The 17,497-nt window shown below is 38.0% G+C and overlaps 1 protein-coding gene across 22 annotated transcripts in view; it reads right to left on the reverse strand.

The window, feature by feature from the left end:
* macf1a (microtubule actin crosslinking factor 1a) overlaps positions 1-17,497 on the reverse strand; it is a 599,180-nt gene that overhangs the window by 33,976 nt on the left and 547,707 nt on the right. For all 22 annotated transcript variants that reach the window (XM_072548450.1, XM_072548451.1, XM_072548439.1 and 19 more), the window contains 8 exons: positions 15,163-15,282; positions 13,538-13,707; positions 12,914-13,073; positions 12,526-12,720; positions 11,243-11,371; positions 10,317-10,460; positions 6,584-6,772; positions 2,187-2,283 (listed from right to left, as the gene is read on the reverse strand). In XM_072548450.1, coding sequence (XP_072404551.1) covers positions 2,187-2,283; positions 6,584-6,772; positions 10,317-10,460; positions 11,243-11,371; positions 12,526-12,720; positions 12,914-13,073; positions 13,538-13,707; positions 15,163-15,282 — 1,204 coding nt within the window. The remainder of the gene's footprint in view (positions 1-2,186; positions 2,284-6,583; positions 6,773-10,316; positions 10,461-11,242; positions 11,372-12,525; positions 12,721-12,913; positions 13,074-13,537; positions 13,708-15,162; positions 15,283-17,497) is intronic.

Here is a 17,497-nt window from a genome sequence, read left to right on the forward strand (position 1 = left end):
AAAAAAATTAGATACCTTAAGAGCAAATACATCACAATAGAGTTATAGAGATGTACAGCATGGAAAAAGACCCTTCAGTCCGACCCATCCATGCCGACTGGATATCCCAACCCAATCTATCCCACCTGCCAGCACCCGGCCCATATCCCTCCAAACCCCTCCTATTCATATACCCATCCAAATGCCTGTCAAAATGTTGCAATTCTACCAGCCTCCACCACTTCCTTGGGTAGCTCATTCCATACACTACCACCCTGTGTGTGTGAACAAGTTGCCCCTTAGGTCTCTTTTAGATCTTTCCCCTCTCACCCTAAACCTTTGCCCTCTAGTTCTGGACTCTCCGACCCCAGGGAAAAGACTTTGCCTATTTACCCTATCCATGACCCTCATAATTTTGTAAACCTCTATAAGGTCACCCCTCAGCCTCCAATGCTCCACGGAAAACAGCCCCAGCCTGTTCAGTCTCTCCCTATAGCTCAAATCCTCCAACCCTGGCAACATCCTTGTAAATCTTTTCTGAACCCTTTCAAGTTTCACAACATCTTTCCGATAGGAAGGAGACCAGAATTGCACGCAATATTCTAACAGTGGCCTAACCAATGTCCTGTACAGCGGCAACATGACCTCCCAACTGCTGTACTCAATACTCTGACCAATAAAGGAAAGCATACCAAACACCTTCTTCACTATCCTATCTACCTGCGACTCTACTTTCAAGGAACTATGAACTTGCACTCCAAGGTCGCTTGTTCAGCGACGCTCCCAAGGACCTTACCATTAAGTGTATAAGTCCTGCTAAGATTTGCTTTCCCAACATGCAGCACCTCGCATTTATCTGAATTAAACTCCATCTGCTACTTCTCAGCCCATTGGCCCATCTGATCAAAATCCCATTGTAATCTGTGGTAACCTTCTTCGCTGTCCACTACACCTCCAATTTTGGTGTCATCTGCAAACTTACTAACTATATTTCTTCTGCTCGCATCCAAATCATTTATAGAAATGACGAAAAGTAGAGGACCCAGCACCGATCCTTGTGGCACTCCACTGGTCACAGGCCTCCAGTCTGAAATACAACCCTTCACCACCACCCTCTGTCTTCTACCCTTGAGCCAGTTCTGTATCCAAATGGCTAGTTCTCCCTGTATTCCACGAGGTCTAACCTTGTTAACCAGTCTCCCATGGGGAACCTTGTCGAACACCTTACTGAAGTCCATATAGATCACACCTACCGCTCTGCCCTCATCAATCCACTTTCTTACTTCTTCAAAAAACTCAATTGAGTTTGTGAGACATTATTTCCCATGCATAAAGCCATGCTGACTATCCCTAATCAGTCTTTGCCTTTCCAAATACATGTACATCCTGCCCCTCAGGATTCCCTCCAACAACTTGCCCACCACTGAGATCAGGCTATAGTTCCCTGGATTGTCCTTACCACCTTCTTAAATGGTGGTACCACATTAGCCAACCTCCAGCCTTCCGGCACCTCATCTGTGACTATCGATGATACAAATATCTCAGCAAGAGGCCCAGCAATCACTTCCCTAGCTTCCCACAGAGTTCTAGGGTACACCTGATCAGGTCCTGGGGATTTATTCACCTTTACCCGTTTCAAGACATCCCGCACTTTCTCCCCTGTAATATGGACATTTTGCAAGATGTCACCATCTATTTCCCTACAGTCTATATCTTCCATGTCCTGTTCCACAGTAAATACTGATGCAAAATACTCATTGAGTATCTCCCCCATTTTCTGCGGCTTCACACAAAGGCCACCTTGCTGAACTTTGAGGGTCCCTATTCTCTCCCTAGTTGCCCTTAATGTGTTTGTAAAAATCCTTTGGATTCTCCTTAATTCTATTTGCCAAAGCTATCTCACATCCCCTTTTTGCCCTCCTGATTTCCCTCTTAAGTATACAATGAAACACTTCTTTAAAAAGACAAACCAAAAGGATGACTTATTCTTGAAGTGAAAATGGTAAAGTTATTCAAAGATCATTGTGTAATTCCTGATCATACTTTAGATAAGAGCCATACAGCAAGTACCCAGTAATTACTCATCAAAAATTGCACCTATTCATTTTGTAATTTGTAACCAAATGCATAATTACAGTTTTGGAGAACCTTTTCCTGTATGTTTGATCTGTACTCTAATACTGCTTTGTTGAATGAAAGAGGCTTACTTCCTCGCATGTGGGATGGTTCTACTGCTTTCCGCTTGTATGTTTTTGTTACTTTATCCACATCCGGTTGTTTCCGTGTCATTTCTTCCATAAAAGACTGAAAAAAAAGAAAGATAATTGAACTGGAAAATGGACAGTTAATAATACATGAAAGAGTTGATGATTTTGTTTAGTTAGGGCTGTACTGTTTAATCAACACTAGGCACTTCCATTCAATGAATGGGAAGATATAACACTCACCTTTGAGGTATCATTGAAAAATCAAAATCTGATAAATCAGATTGTGGAACTGGATGAACTTGTGAGTTTAAAACCTATTAAGGTTCATTATAAAATTATAAAAAGAGGTCTTAAATTTATAGACTTGTACCAGAAAGTAACCATTAAAGTTGCCAGTTTACATTAAAGCTACATAGGTTCCTTTGTCTTCCAGGAAAAAAAAGACATGCAACACACTTCTGAGTCTGGTCTATACTGGACTACAGTTCCAGTCCATGTTGTTAACTCTCTCAAAGCCTCAGAGATGAGTAAGGATGTTCAAGAAGTGTTCTTTTGTCAATGTTAGCTATATTACAGGAACAAACTTTTAAATAGGAAATTTTGGGATTTCAGTGGAGTAAATTATCTAGTTCTTCTCAGGAATTACTTTAGCTCAATAGGGTCTAGTCAATTTGCAGCTGTAACAATGGTAAAATTGTCTGAACTTACCACTATTATTTCACTGAAACTGACAACAACTTTGAGAGTTCTTACATGTGCAGAATAACGTGGAAATGCAGAAGTTGCTATCAATACGTCCATGCTCCTTCAAAGACTGAGGTACCAAAGTCCTCATATATTCCTATCTTCCTTGTAATCACGATTTTGCAATAACTTGCACTCTGACTTAGTTGGCCTCACTGTTAAAAACCTAGAAAAAGCTATGCCTTGTTGAATGAGGTGTTGTGTGTTCTAATGGCATACTAACGTCATAATTACTGCTAAAAATCATTGCTGGCCCTGTAAACATATGTATTATTTATGGAATATCAACTTTACCCACAATAATAAAAACCCACATATTTATACAAACCTTTTTAAAAAAAGTCTTTATTTTAGATTCTACTTTAATACAAGCATTTATTTTGCTATCTGAAAATTGAAGTTAAAAGTGTAAGATTTTGAGCATTTTTTTAACTCTCTGCTTAGCTATGTCTCATGTCTATTCAATTCTGGTGCTGTACTTAAATACACGCAGTACATGAGAAGAGGTGAGTGAGCATGTAGCGCAGATCAAAATGAACAGGTATGATGTTGTGGATGCGAGAGACATGGCTGCGGTGGGGGGGCGCGGCGGGGAGGGGCGGGGGTCAGGCCTGGGCATTAAAAATCCAACAATACACATCCTAATGAAAAGGCAGGCAGATGGGCACAGTGGTTGGGTTGCCTTGTAAATAGGAAATTAAATTGATAGGAAGTGATATGGAGTAGAATCTGTGGGGGTAGGGTTGAGGAACAGCAAAAGGACAAAAAAAGACTGATAGGAGTTGTGTACAGGGCTCCCAGCAGTAGTCAGGATTTGGGAAAGAAAATCAATCAGGAGATAGAAATGGCATGATAGAAAGGCACTATTACAATCGTCATGAAAGGCTTCAACATAAAGGTGGACTGGAAAGATCAAGAAAAATGTATCTCTGGCATGTCTGAATTTTTGGAGCAATTTGTGATGGATCCCACGAGGAACTTGCAATTCTGGATTTGTTGATTTGTAATTAGGGAGCTGAAGCTGAAGGAACCTCAAGGGGGCAGTGACCATAATGTGCTCAAATTCACTGCGCTGTTTGAGAGGGAGAAGCTTGAATCAGGAGTATGTCAATTGAGTAAAGTTAAGTACCAAGACACGATTGAGGAGCTGGCCAGAGCTGAATGGAAGGGGAAATCTCAGAGGAAAGAGGATGGAGCAGCAATGGCAGGCGTTTGAGGGTAATACGGGAGGCAGAGCAGAAATTCATCCCAATGATGAAATAACATGCTAAGGGGAGATGAGTCAATCATGGGAAGTCAGGGACAGCATAAAGGCAAAATAAAAGCATACAAGGTGATTAAAATTAGTGGGAGGCCAAAGGACAGAGAAGTCTTTAAAAGGCAGCAGAGGATAACTAAAAAAGCAACAAAAGGGAAAAAGAAAGATAATAAGCTAGCTAGTAATATAAAAGAAGACTGCAAGTTTTTTAAAAGCTGAGAGTGAGAGAGAGAAGAGAGAGAGAGAGAGAGAGAGAGAGAGAGAGAGAGAGAGAGAGAGAGAAGAGAGGAGAGGAGAGAGAGAGAAGAGAGAGAGAGAGAGAGAGAGAGAGAGAGAGAGAGAGAGAGAGAGAGAGAGAGAAGAGAGAGAGGGGCAAGGGTGGACACTGTAGCGTTGGAAAAGGTTGGAGAAGTAGTGTGGGGAACAAAGAAAAGGTGGCAGAACTGAAAAGGTACTTTGCATCCATTTTCACAGTGAAAGACACCAGCAACATACCAGAACTTCAAGAAGTCATGGAGTGAGGGGGTGTGTAGTGGTCATCACTAAGGATGTGTTGAGGAAGCAGAGAGGTCTGAAGGTGGATAATTCACCAGACTAGATGGTCTCCACCCCAGAATTCTGAAGGAGATAGCAGAGATTTTGGTGATGATCTTCCAGGAATCACTGGAGTCTTGGAGTGCCCCAGATGTCAGGAAAATGGCTAGACGATAAGCAGCTATGTGCGAATTAGTGACACCTTGGTCATTCGTAAGATTTTACATTATTGAGGATGAGAATGTGGAGTACTTGGAAGTGAATAGTAAAACAGGGCTGCGTCGATGTGACTTTGTCAACAGGAAGTCATGCTTGATAAATTTGATATAATTCTTTGAGGAGGTACTGTGCAAGTTAGACAAGGGAGAACCAGTGGATGTGATTTATTTATGTTTCTAGAAGGCCTTTGGTATAGTTCGTACAGGGGGCTGCTAAATAAGAGCCCATGGTTTTAGGGCAAAGTGCTGGCATGGTTAGAGGATTGGCTGCCTAGTAGAAGGCAGAGAGTAGGGATAAAGGAGTCTTTATTAGGATGGCAGCTGATGACTAGTGGAGTTCCGCAGGGGTCCTTGTTGGGACCACAACTATTCATTTTATATACAAATGATCCAGATAAAGGAACTGATGGCATGGTTTATAAGTATGCACAAGAATAGGTGGAGGACAGGTAGTATTGAAGAAGTGGAGAGGCTAAAGATTTGGACATGCTAGAAGAGTGGGCAAAGAACTAGCAGCTGGAACAGTGTGAGAAGCAGTGTGAGGTTATGCACCGCGATAGGAAGAATCGAGGCTTAGACTATTTTCTACACAGGAAAGGCTGCAGAAATCTGAAATACAAAAAGGGGCATGGAAGTCCTAGCTTAGGATTCTTTTAAGGTTAACATGCAGGTTCAGTTGGAAGCTAGGAAGTAAATACAATGATAGCATTCATTTTAAGAGGGCTAGAATACAAGAGCAAAGATGTACTGCTAAGGCTGAAGGTGGCTCTGGTCAGACTGCATTTGGAATATTATGAGCAGTTTTAGGCCCTATATCTAGGGAAGGATGTGCAGGCATTGGATAGGATCTAAAGGACGTTTAAATTAATGTTAAATAAGGAGCAGTTGAAGATTGTGCCTGTACTCTATAGTGTTTAGAAGGATGGGGGGGGCATGCAAGGGTGATCTAATTGAAACTTAGGGAATACGGAGAGGCCTGGATAGAGTGGATATGGAGAAGATGTATCAACTAGTAGGACAGACTAGGAGCCAAGGGTACAACCTCAGATTGAAAGGATGACCCTTTAGAGCTGAGATGAGCAAGAATTTTTTCAAGTGGTGAATCTGTGGAACCCACTGCTGTACAGAGGCCAAGTCATTGAGTGTATTCAAGACAGAAATATATAGGTTCTTGTTTGGTAAGAGGTCCAAGGATTACAGGGAGAAGCCAGGATAATGGGGTTGAGAGCCATATCAGCCATAATTGAATGGCAGAACTGACTTGATTGGTGAAATAGCCTAATTCAGTTCCTATGTCTGATGGTCTTATTAGCTGCCTACCTACTGACTGACAATTGCTGTTGCACATCACAACATCACCTTTACATTTACACCAAATGTAAACTATTGTGAGACACGAAGAAACTTCTACCACTATTAAATCTGTGGGGATGGCTTTCTTTGAAGTCAGTGATAAATACACTTTGTTCATGTGCATGCACACATTGAATTGCAGATCGTAGAAACTGCAAAGTTCAAATTTTGAAACAAATGATGGCTAGTAAATTTTCAGTGCAGCAAACAAAACTGATTTACAATTAGAGTTAAGAAAAAGTTTTGTCAAGACACTTGCTGCATGCAAGAGGTATACGGTTCTGACATACCTGATGCTCTGTGATGAGTACCTTAACCTGAGCAATGTCTTTTGGCATGGAATCTTGATCTCTCTGTATTAGTGTAGTTTCAGCCCACTGTAACCAGGCCAACAACTCTTCCAATAATTCAGCATTGGTGACCAACTCTGTCAGTGCACTAGTTAATCGTTGCTGGTGCTGTTTTGCCCACGTCAATACCTAGAGGTAAAAAATCACAAAAAGAAAACTAATGATCATCTTTAATAGCTCAATGAAGAATATAAAGTCTTTAAGTACAAAATCTCGATTTTGAAAAAAAAACATCTGTTTGATAATGATCCCTTTTAGGATATGGAGTACTTGAATTTTCTAGACAACATGTTTGCCAAGTATTATATCATTTAAAACATAAATGGGGTCCCAAAAAGGTGTAAGAACACTCTGCCCAGCATTTAAATTGCTTCACACTATGTCTTGCTATCAAGTCTTTGAGGAGGAATTCAAATTCCCTCCTCCAATTTGACGTTGTTAATGTGCTGCTGGCTCTGCAGTCATCAATCATGCTGAGTCCATTTCTTTGCTTGACAGGACAAGAATCAGAGGAATGAATTAAAATTACAAATCCCAAGGAGTTGCCTTTGGACTCCAGACATCAATTCTGTTTCTCTCTTCACAGGTGCTGCCAGGACTGTGTTTCTCAAGAATTTCCTGACTTTATTCAGATTTCCAGCGGCATTTTGCTTTTAACTGATCATATCCCACTCAGGCCCATTAATCATAAATTGATCCTGAAGTTTTATTTCTGGTTGCACCATCAACTCATACATAGGGTGGCAGAATAATTATAGTTGTGTTCATACTTTAATTTAGAGCTTGAAGCAATTCAAATCTTGTGTAAATTAAATATTTTGTTCTCCTTCACAATGCAGTCTGTTTTTAAACTTTGTTAACGACATGGAATAAGAAATTCATGAAGTGATGTGGCAGCACAGAACTTGTGTATTGCCGAAAAGACAACATATTTTATCAATGTTTCTCATCTTGCACTCGACAGTTAGCTGCTGAGTGTTGTTTAAATTTACAACCATCAAAACGAAAACATAATTTATTCTAACATGAAGTAAGTGCCGACAGGTTGGCAAGACAATGCGGATTGGAAGAGGCATTGCCATGGAGCATGCACCACTCAACGATGGCTAATAGTTAACTGCCAAGCTTTGTAGTAGCAACATCAAATTACGTTCACCTTTAACAAAATGATAATGTCCAATCAAAAAGGCATTCTATCCACAAATGAGTCATGTGGTATGGTTTTAGTGCCAGCTCTGAAGACTGGTGGATTGTATCAAACAGGGTATTCCTTCAGCTGTTCACAACAAACAAGGTATTGATTGTATCCAAACAGCCTAGGCTTGAAAAACCCTTGAAGTGTCCGATATTAGATGTGATCAGACAACATTTTCTAAATAATGTTGAATGTGCAAGAATTTTCATTTGGGCTTGCAGCACGGTGCATTTCTATGCACTCCAATTAATTTGCAAGGATTTGTCTGTAGAAAGAAACAAAGAAAGAAATGTACACATACTTCGCCTGTTTAAAATCAACAAAATAGGTGAAAGCCATTCTATTGTTGATTTCTTAGGGCAATGCTTGACCTGAGACTGGTTTAAAACTTAAACAACACGCTGCAGCTAACTGTCAGTTATCACTAACAGATGCATTTTGCACGACAACATTCATGACAACAGAGTCCTCTTGCCAACTAATAAGTAGCCTAATTCTATATAGCATAAATTCTTTTCTTTTACTCTGGTAACTCCTGAGAGATGAGGGCTTCGACAAAAGATGCCCTTTTTAGCAATACATGTTTCATATAAACAAATATTACCTGGAATATTAGAACTATCTTAGAAAACAGATGCAACTTTAAGATAACATACATTAAAATATAGTTAACCTTTAGGTTAAACAGAAGTGTAGCCCAGTAGTCTTAGAAAAGAGGAACTACTATAATACAATAGAGAAACAAATTGTGAAAAGGGAAAGGAATGTAGGAATAGGCCCATCAAGTCAAGACTTGAGTTAGCACCTCAATTCATTTCCCCGTTCAATTTGAAGGTGGCAATCTGTAACAAAACAGCATAATAGTGAGGTTTCCTTATCACTTAAACCTTAGGTGTCATGCAGTTTATTCTAAGAAGTCGATGACAATGTTGATGAAGTTAAGTAACTTTCAAAACTGTGTCAGGACTTTGCAATTAATTTCACTGCTTCCTAGTTGAGCTAATGATCATACACTTCATCAGCAAAGACTGCGGTCTAATAGTCAATATGCAAGTTTAGCTTCTCAGCTCAGTGTACAGTACAGAAATAAAATGCGCTGAGAAAACAGACAATTCTCTAAAGATTACCACCAATAAGGCCAGATAAATTTACTAGTCACCCAGTTTTGGATATTTTTAAATCAACCTGTCCAAGATTTTATGTTGCACCTTTGGTATAGATAAGACTTGAATCCAGGTCATCTGACCCAGAGGTAAGGGTATTACAACAAGAGCCCCATAGTCAAGAAGTTTTATGAGCAGCAATTTGAGGAGTAAAAAGCAGGCTATGCACTTGGCAAACACCAGCATTACTTCACTATTTAAGCTGAGGTTTCTGGTGAAAGGCTGTCATTGAATCTTTGTCCATACAGCAAAAGGGTTGCCCAGCTCTGACTGCACTTGAAATATTAACTCTTTCTCTCGACAGATGCTGTTTCACTTGCGTTTCTCCAGCACTCTGCTTTTTGTACAATTTAAATTGAACAAAAAGCAGTCAAGTCCTGCTGAAATTTATTTTTTTTTGTAACCACTACAAATTTACAGTTCTGTGTTGTCATTCATCAAAAATGGCTCCCAGTTATGCTTTAATTAGTATTCATCCCCAGGTTCAAATCTTACTGTGGCAGATGGCGGAATTTGAATTCAATAAATATCTGGAATTAAGAATCTAATGATGACCATGAATCCATTGTCAATTGTTGGAAAAACCCATCTGGTTCATGAATGTCTTTTAGGGAAGGAAACTGCCATTCTGGTCTGGCCTACATGTGACTCCAGCACATAGCAACGTAGTTGACTCTTAACTGCCTTCAGGGCAATTAGGGATGGACAATAAATGCTGCCTAGTCGGTGACACTCATCCAGTGAATGAATAAAGAAAAAAACTGAATTAAGCCTATTCAGGTTAAAGCAAAAGGGATTTGCTTTGGAAAACTTAGCATGGTCCACCTCTTAAGACATGGGTCAGCTTCAGTGCTTTGTTCTATTGTCTTGCAGGCTAGTAATTTCCTATTCTAGATGGCTATGTCTGAGCTGATGGAAAAACTGCTGAGCAGAAACAGACTATTGTCTTCGATGAAAAAGCAAAACAATTTTCAATTCCAAACAGAACTGAATCTTGTACTTAGACACGTGTTTGCGTATCTTTGCTTGACCCTCTTTCTCAGTTTACATTAGAATTCCAAATGATCTATTTAGATTAATCCAACACAGAGTAAAGGATCTTACCCATAGATCGTTTTATGTTTTACCAAGTTAGTCATTCAAAACTAATAAAAGTTATCGGGTTAGGATTAAAAAAAACAGCAATCTAAAATTTACACAAATAGATTTAAACATTTTAACTATTAGATCACTTAAAATGGGATTAAGGCACTTAATTTGATGCGATCATTCTATTTTTTTTAATAATTCAAGATCTGCTTCATTTCTTTCTTACTTCTTCGAAGCGGGCTCGGATAATTGTGATCCAGTGTTTGACTGTGGTCACACAGTCTGGGTGGCACACTGCAAGAATGGCTTCTCCCATTCCAGCTGCTTTATTTACATCCACTCGCTTCTCTTCCACCTTCTTCATAAATTCCTGAAAATATAAAACCTACAAGTTAACAACAGCGCAATCCTATTTTCCTTGACAGAAGGACACATATTCAAGAAAAAAATCTGGAAGTCATAATTTAACATAAGACAGTTCATTTGACACAAAAGTGTCAAAATTTGACAAGATGTGTCAAAACGTTGCAACTAAAATATATTTGAAAAATTTTTGTGCACAGGAAGTGTCCTACTACAAATGGTATATTCCATTTCAAATTTTTAAATACAAAAAATATAAAAAGATAAATAGCTTTCAAAACATGTCATCAGTCCTTTGCTTTCCTAAGTTAATCAGGCCTTTAATACAGCATATTTATCATGACCCATATAGAAGTCATTAAGAATAGCACACTGTGTGTTTAAGTAAATTTTTGTTTCACACCAATCATACAAAGTAGTTTCTTAAAAGGTATCTAAAAACTAGGCTGTTCAACCTTAATTTCCAAGAACATTCCAGGACACTACTTTAATAGTTATAAATTCAAGGATTTTCAGTTAATTTCTCGAATATTGAGACAATAACATGCAGCTTTTATGCTGTGCCTTTCAAAAATAATAATTTGAAATTAATTATGCTAATTTGTATCTGATTTTATTTCTGCAAGTATGCATGAATTAAAACCTCATTCTTCTATTTTAAAAGCCAAACTTAGATAGAAATATTCACATTTAATTTGAAATTTGGATTAACCTTCAGTCCACTTCCATCAAAATACTGAAAACGTTTATACAGAAAATCTTACTTCACTATTCAAGTGGACAACTGACCTTGTGTAAATCGATTAAAGACTGCAAAGACTCCACATCATCTGGTAGAACGCCTCGGAATCGAAGTGACTGCTCTGCCTCAGAAAGCCATTCCAGGAGAGCATGCACAGCATTGCGGAACTCCTCAGCCTATATCAGAATTAACCAATAATGGGTAACACAGTTCAGTTGTTCTGATATTTAAATGAGAACATTAGGATTTCACAGTAGTTACATCCATCTTTCCAAAAAATTATAGGCAGGCAGATTTAAAAAAAAATTGTAATTTTCAATTAAGTAGGCATTTCACATGACTTTGGAATGTTAAGAGAAAGAATTATTGTGGACCATTAGCTCTGCACACTGCTTATGACAATGCCACTGAGAAGTAATTGATTTTGATAGAAGTTTCTTGACATATTTGCTTCCTTCCCACTTAAATTCAGAGAAAATCCAAATTATGAATCAAAGTTATTGCCTTCTTAGTGAGAAACTAGGATTGTGGATAAGCAGAAGCATTCATGTGTATAACAGTTGCTAAAAATTAGTGATTGCAGGCACACAATTAAAATGGTTCAGTAAATCTTGCCTTTATCTCAAGTGGGACTAGTAAACAAAGGGGAGGAAAGTAGACTTCAGTGTATAACATCTTGGTCAGAACTCATCTGGAACAACATTCAGTTTTGGCACTGCACCTCAGGATGACAGTCACTAAATGACCTGAGGTCTAAAAGATGCATAGACTTGGTTTGTATTCCCTGGAGCTTAGAAAACCGAGGAGTTGATCTTTTTAAAAGTATGAGATTCAATTAGTCAGATACAGGCATGGGAATAGAGCACTGCAATCTTAAACATTAGAGATGCTGGTCGCAAGTAAGCTCAGGAAGGATTTTGCATACAAAAGGTAATGAAATCTGGAACTCTTTTCCCCAAAAGGCTATAGATGTTGGGTTGATTGAAGTTTTCAAGATTAAACTTGATACCTTTTTGTCAGGCATAGGTATCAAACCATATGGAACACAGGTAGGCAAAGGGAGGCAAGATTCAGATCAGCCATTTTGGAACAAACTCAAGGGATTCAATGGCCTCACCCAGTTCTATGCTCCTATAACATGCATGGATGCAAATAGAAAATTTTTAATACTGTTTGGTGGTAACATGCAGATAAAATCAAGTTAGTATGCATTACAGGAAGTGGTATTCCGACTATTGATTTTATGTAGTTATACTATAAATCTTCAAATTGATAAACTAAACCAGTGCAAAATTGAGATTGTCAATTAAGTACCACAATGTGCTCTCACCTGTTTAAGTGCTTGCTCAAGTCGTGTCTGTTTAGAAACAGACAGTTTGCAGACAGTGTCCCAGCGTATGCTCAGTTCCTGCAACTGGACTTTCACCCAAGTTGTATCATCACGACTGTTCTCAATCAATTCACGAGCTGATCGTTTTAGGACCTGTACACTACCGGTGCGCTTACCAAGTTCTTTTTGGAAAACCTACACAAGAAAGAAATTTTTCAGTGCAGAACATAAAAGAGTTTAAGAATTCTCAGGTTTTAGTAAGCAGTATGTACAAATAAAAGCAAAATTTTATGGAAATATTCAGCCATATAATTAAATCAGTTGGCTGCTAACACTTCGATGAAGCTACACAATTGTGAATGTAACACACTTAACAATAATATTTTACCTTGTGAGCATCCATCAAGTTCATCACAAGATCTAGGTCTCCATGGACAGGCTGATCCTCAGCTAATTGTGGCTCAACTTTGTATAGCCAATCAACTAGAGCCTGGAGTGCATCAGTAAACTGTCCTGAAAACAGTAGTGCCTCCTCCAGCTTATGCTGCCTAAATAGGACCAAAGAATCAACAATCTTTAATATTTATTAAAACGATATCTTTTAAAAAAAATATTAAGTTGACTCATGCAAAACAACAGAGCGTCTGGCAAACGAAATGGATTTAGCTTATCAGCAACAATCTTTTTTTTCAAAAACACAGGTTAAGCAAAAATAGATTCAATGTCTGATGCAATGTCACTTGTATATCCGGATTAAACTTGCAGAAGAATGTCAATAAATATTTCATTTCATTAGAAATGAACTTCAAATAGGCATACCAAAGTTTATTTCATTTCACAGCATGGACATGAAAACTAACTGGAATTATAATGTGTAAATTATAGTAACTTGGTCTCTTTCCAAGTAACTAATCATGACTAAAATACATAAATATGTAGTTATAATTTCCTTGGCTAGAAAGTTTCACAATACTAGACAACAATATGCTAAAAATGTATTTATTACCCTTACCTCTCAACAGATTTGCCACAAACAGTGTCCCATTTATCACGCACTTCGCCCAGCAGGTTATCCAGTTTCTGACAGTCTTCTGTAAGTGAAGCCTTTTCTTTCATGGAACGGCCCATGCGGATCGTGGTGTCATACACTGGTTGTTTCCCACCCAAGGTTTTTTGGAATTCCTTGTACAATTTTTAAAAAGAGTAAAATGTTTGAAAAACAAGAGCACAGACTGTACGTCTCGGTGCAGCACATCAGATCTCAATTTGGCAATCACAGGAGTGATCATTAAGTATCCACATTTTTGATTTGTTGCCTAAAATCCTTATTTAATTTCCATTGGCACTTTTCAACTCAGTTTACTTGCGATACTCTAGATTTGGTTCCAACGCTTGGAACCAAATGTGCAAGTTTTGTATTTGTGGACACTAAACGCTTGGAAAAATATTAATTTGAAAGCTGCATCTGAGGGAAACATTGACATTGATCAGTTGAAGGCGGCGTTAGTCTTGTTTTAAAATCAAAAATTGCTTTCGTCAATCAGAAATACTATACACATTTCATTGTAGTTGCATCTGTAGTTTAGTAAATTTAACCTTTTGTGCGCATTAAGACCCGATCATAATGGCCGCAAGTGTGGAATGAGCTTTGCACTCATTATAAATGGAAATCTTAATTTGTAACAACATTTTAAAATGCCAAATATTTAATTGTTGATCCACCTGAAGAAATATGTAAAAACTTGGAGATCACAAGAAGAAAATTTCAGTTTTCGCTCAACTCAGTTCACAATGCACTGAAGGATGCAAAACACTCAAGTAAAGATAATCTAAACATCAGGTTAAGATGGTACAACTCTTCAAACTCTCAAATGAATGGTTAAAGACCAGACAATTTTATGCACCGACCATTATTTTGCTTACGATTGTAAAAAGGAAAAAACAGTTAGTTTAAAAAAAAATTGGGTCATTCTGTACCCTTATGCAAGAGGAATTGGAAATTGGCAATTATAATTTAGATTAATTGGCTTCTTTTTTCCCCTGGTGAAACTTACTAACACCAAGCTCTTTAAGCATTGGATAGAATTTCCATCATTTCAAACTCTAACAAACTCAGGTCAAATTGCAAAGAAAGAAAAAAAAGATCGTTGCCAGTGCATAGTTTGGTGGTTATAATCACTTAGTTAGTAGAAAATTCTTCAGACGATTTTGAAATTGAAAAGAAAAATTCAATTTAGATATCTATATCAAACAACCATGGACACAATACTTATACCTCCAGACTTTTGAACGGTGTTCTTTTCACAAAAAAATTCCTTTCCCACTTTGACTAGCCCATAGTTATTATTTGAATGACTCAACATAAAGTCCTTCTTATTGGCTGTATTCGACTTCCTGCACTAGGTGATAGCACCAAATAATGACACACCAAAATGGCCTTGAATCCAGCTGAATTAGATGTCAAACAGGATAGTATGGAGGTTGTTACTACTGGCATCAGAATTCCTCAGAAGGTTATTCAAAAAATGTCACCATGCTCAACTGAGGATAGGAAAAGGGAATATTTGCGAGGAAAAATAAAACAATGCAAGTTGTATTTTGAACTTTAAAAGAATCAGAATTCAGCAGATTTCTTACCTTGTGCTTTGACAGCTGCAATTTTATTTTATCTGGATCATTGGAAATTTCAAGATCAGTATCCAAATTGTTTTCTGCCTCCTCTAGCCAGTCAATCAACTTTTTCCAGGCTTCAAAGAACTTAAGATAGAAAAATACAATACTTTGAATTAAATTCAATTGGCTCAGAAACAAAACATTTATTTTAGTCAGGAAACTGCAGCAGAACCCATCGGTCTTGTATCAAACTATTTGTACTACTGAAAGTTCACAAAATACAAGGTGGATTGGTGTAAAGTAAATTAAAAATTTCAAAAGCTAAAAGGTTCTATTAAAAAAAAGACAAAATTAACTTGAGAAAAATATATAACTTTTGCACTTTAAATGCTCTTCAGTCAGTTTCACTTCCAGGCATAACTCAAATTAAATAAAGAAATAAAAGGTTTTCAAGAGACTGATCACTGTTCATGGTTAGTGCACATCAGGAATTGAAAAGGACATTAATATTCAAAGTATTAGTGCCAAGAAAAATAATTTCAAAAGTCTGTGTTTAATCAAAGGTATATAAACCAGAAATTATGATTTAACAGTGAACAGGACCTTTACAAATGTAAGCCAACTTAACCTAGGTAAGGTAAGAAATTTTTCTGTAATCCAAGTATTGCAAAGATGTTTCTAAGGCAGTAAATTATTATTACTAATGACGGGTCTGATAGAGGGTTCTTGATGGAAATATTCTCATCCCTGCCAGATACAGGAAGACTCTATTGGCAAGACTTATATTCTGTAATAGCACAGGTAGTAAATTAATTTTTATTGCAATCATTAAAGAGCAGCATCTTATTATTGTCATTTGCATTTTAATATCATTACTTTGAAAGACACAGGTGCATTTATATAGAGTTTTTCATGACAACCAGGTGTTTGGGGGTGGGGGGCAAAGAGGGTTGTGAGTGTCTGTGGGGGAGTGGGTGCTGTGTGAGACTGAGAGCATAAATGGGTATAAGTCTGTGAGAGGATGCATTCGTGTCTGTAGGTGTGTGTGTGTGTGTGTGTGTGTGTGTGTGTGTGTGTGTGTGTGTGTGTGTGTGTGTGTGTGTGTGTGTGTCAGTCAGTGTCAGAGTCAGAGAGTGTCCTCACACACATGCACCCACAACAATCTTGCGCCCTCTCCACACACACACACAAGTTTGTGGGGTGAATTTGTGCTTGCAGAATTACATTTTACTTCGCTCAAACACTGCACGAATCTATGTAAAATTCTGTAAATTCATTTTTTTAGATTAGAATCAGTATAAACATTGCAGCACAGACAGTATCACACAGTGCAGCTTACACCTTCAATACATTCACAATTGGCATCTGTCAGCCCAGATAAAGTTCACTTGAGAATGTAACTTTTTAAAAAAACTTTGCAATTTACATACGAACGACATGGTCATTCTAACAGATGAGAGACTTAAACAATCCAGGTCTTTTTCAATGCATACTTTCATTTACATCACACTGTAAACTTTTGTTATAATCTCTGTGCCTTACAATCTTATACTCCACAACCACCTGATGAAGGAGCAGCACTCAAAGCTGGTGCTTCCAATTAAATCTGTTGGACTATAACCTGGTGTTTTACGATTTTTAAACTTTGCACACCCCAGTTCAACATCGGCATCTCTAAGTCTTGGTTAATGTGGTAGCTTCTAAGGAATATTCAAAAAGTGAAGGAGACGTGGTCAGGTTTCAGGAGGGATTCCAATGTTTAATGCAGTTGGTAGTTAAAGAATGGCCTCCAGTTGTGGAGTAATTGAAATTGGGATGCCCAAGAAGTCAAAATTGAATGAGTGCAGAGATCTCAAGAGTCATGGGATTGGAGGAAATTATAGAAATGAGGGACATGGACATGGAGAGATTTACGAAGAGGAATTGGAATTGGAATTTTAAAATGAGGCAATTCTCAATTGGAAGCCAGCGTAGATCAACAAGCACTGGATGACTGACAAGCAGAACTTGAAAACAAAAATTCATTCATAGGATATAGGTAGGCCAGACCAGTTAAGTACAGTAATTTCCCACTCTGAAACAACATTAGCAAGCAAGATGGCTTTTTCCAAAAATTGACAATTCTTTGATGGTCACTATTAGACACTTTATTCCAGACCTTTTCAAAAATTGAATTCAAATTCCACCATCTACCATGGTATAGTACAACGTAAATAAGGATAACTAAGGGCAACAAGCTTAGAAATTAGAGTGAGACAAGCTGCCCAAAAATGCACTGGAATAGTCAAGTCTAGAGGTGACAATGTAAACGACTGGGTGTTCAGCAGCAAGTGAGCTTAGGAGGGAAACAGGTGATCTG

The sequence above is a fragment of the Chiloscyllium punctatum genome, chromosome 27 (assembly GCF_047496795.1).
Source record: "Chiloscyllium punctatum isolate Juve2018m chromosome 27, sChiPun1.3, whole genome shotgun sequence".
In the NCBI taxonomy this organism is placed as follows: domain Eukaryota; kingdom Metazoa; phylum Chordata; class Chondrichthyes; order Orectolobiformes; family Hemiscylliidae; genus Chiloscyllium; species Chiloscyllium punctatum.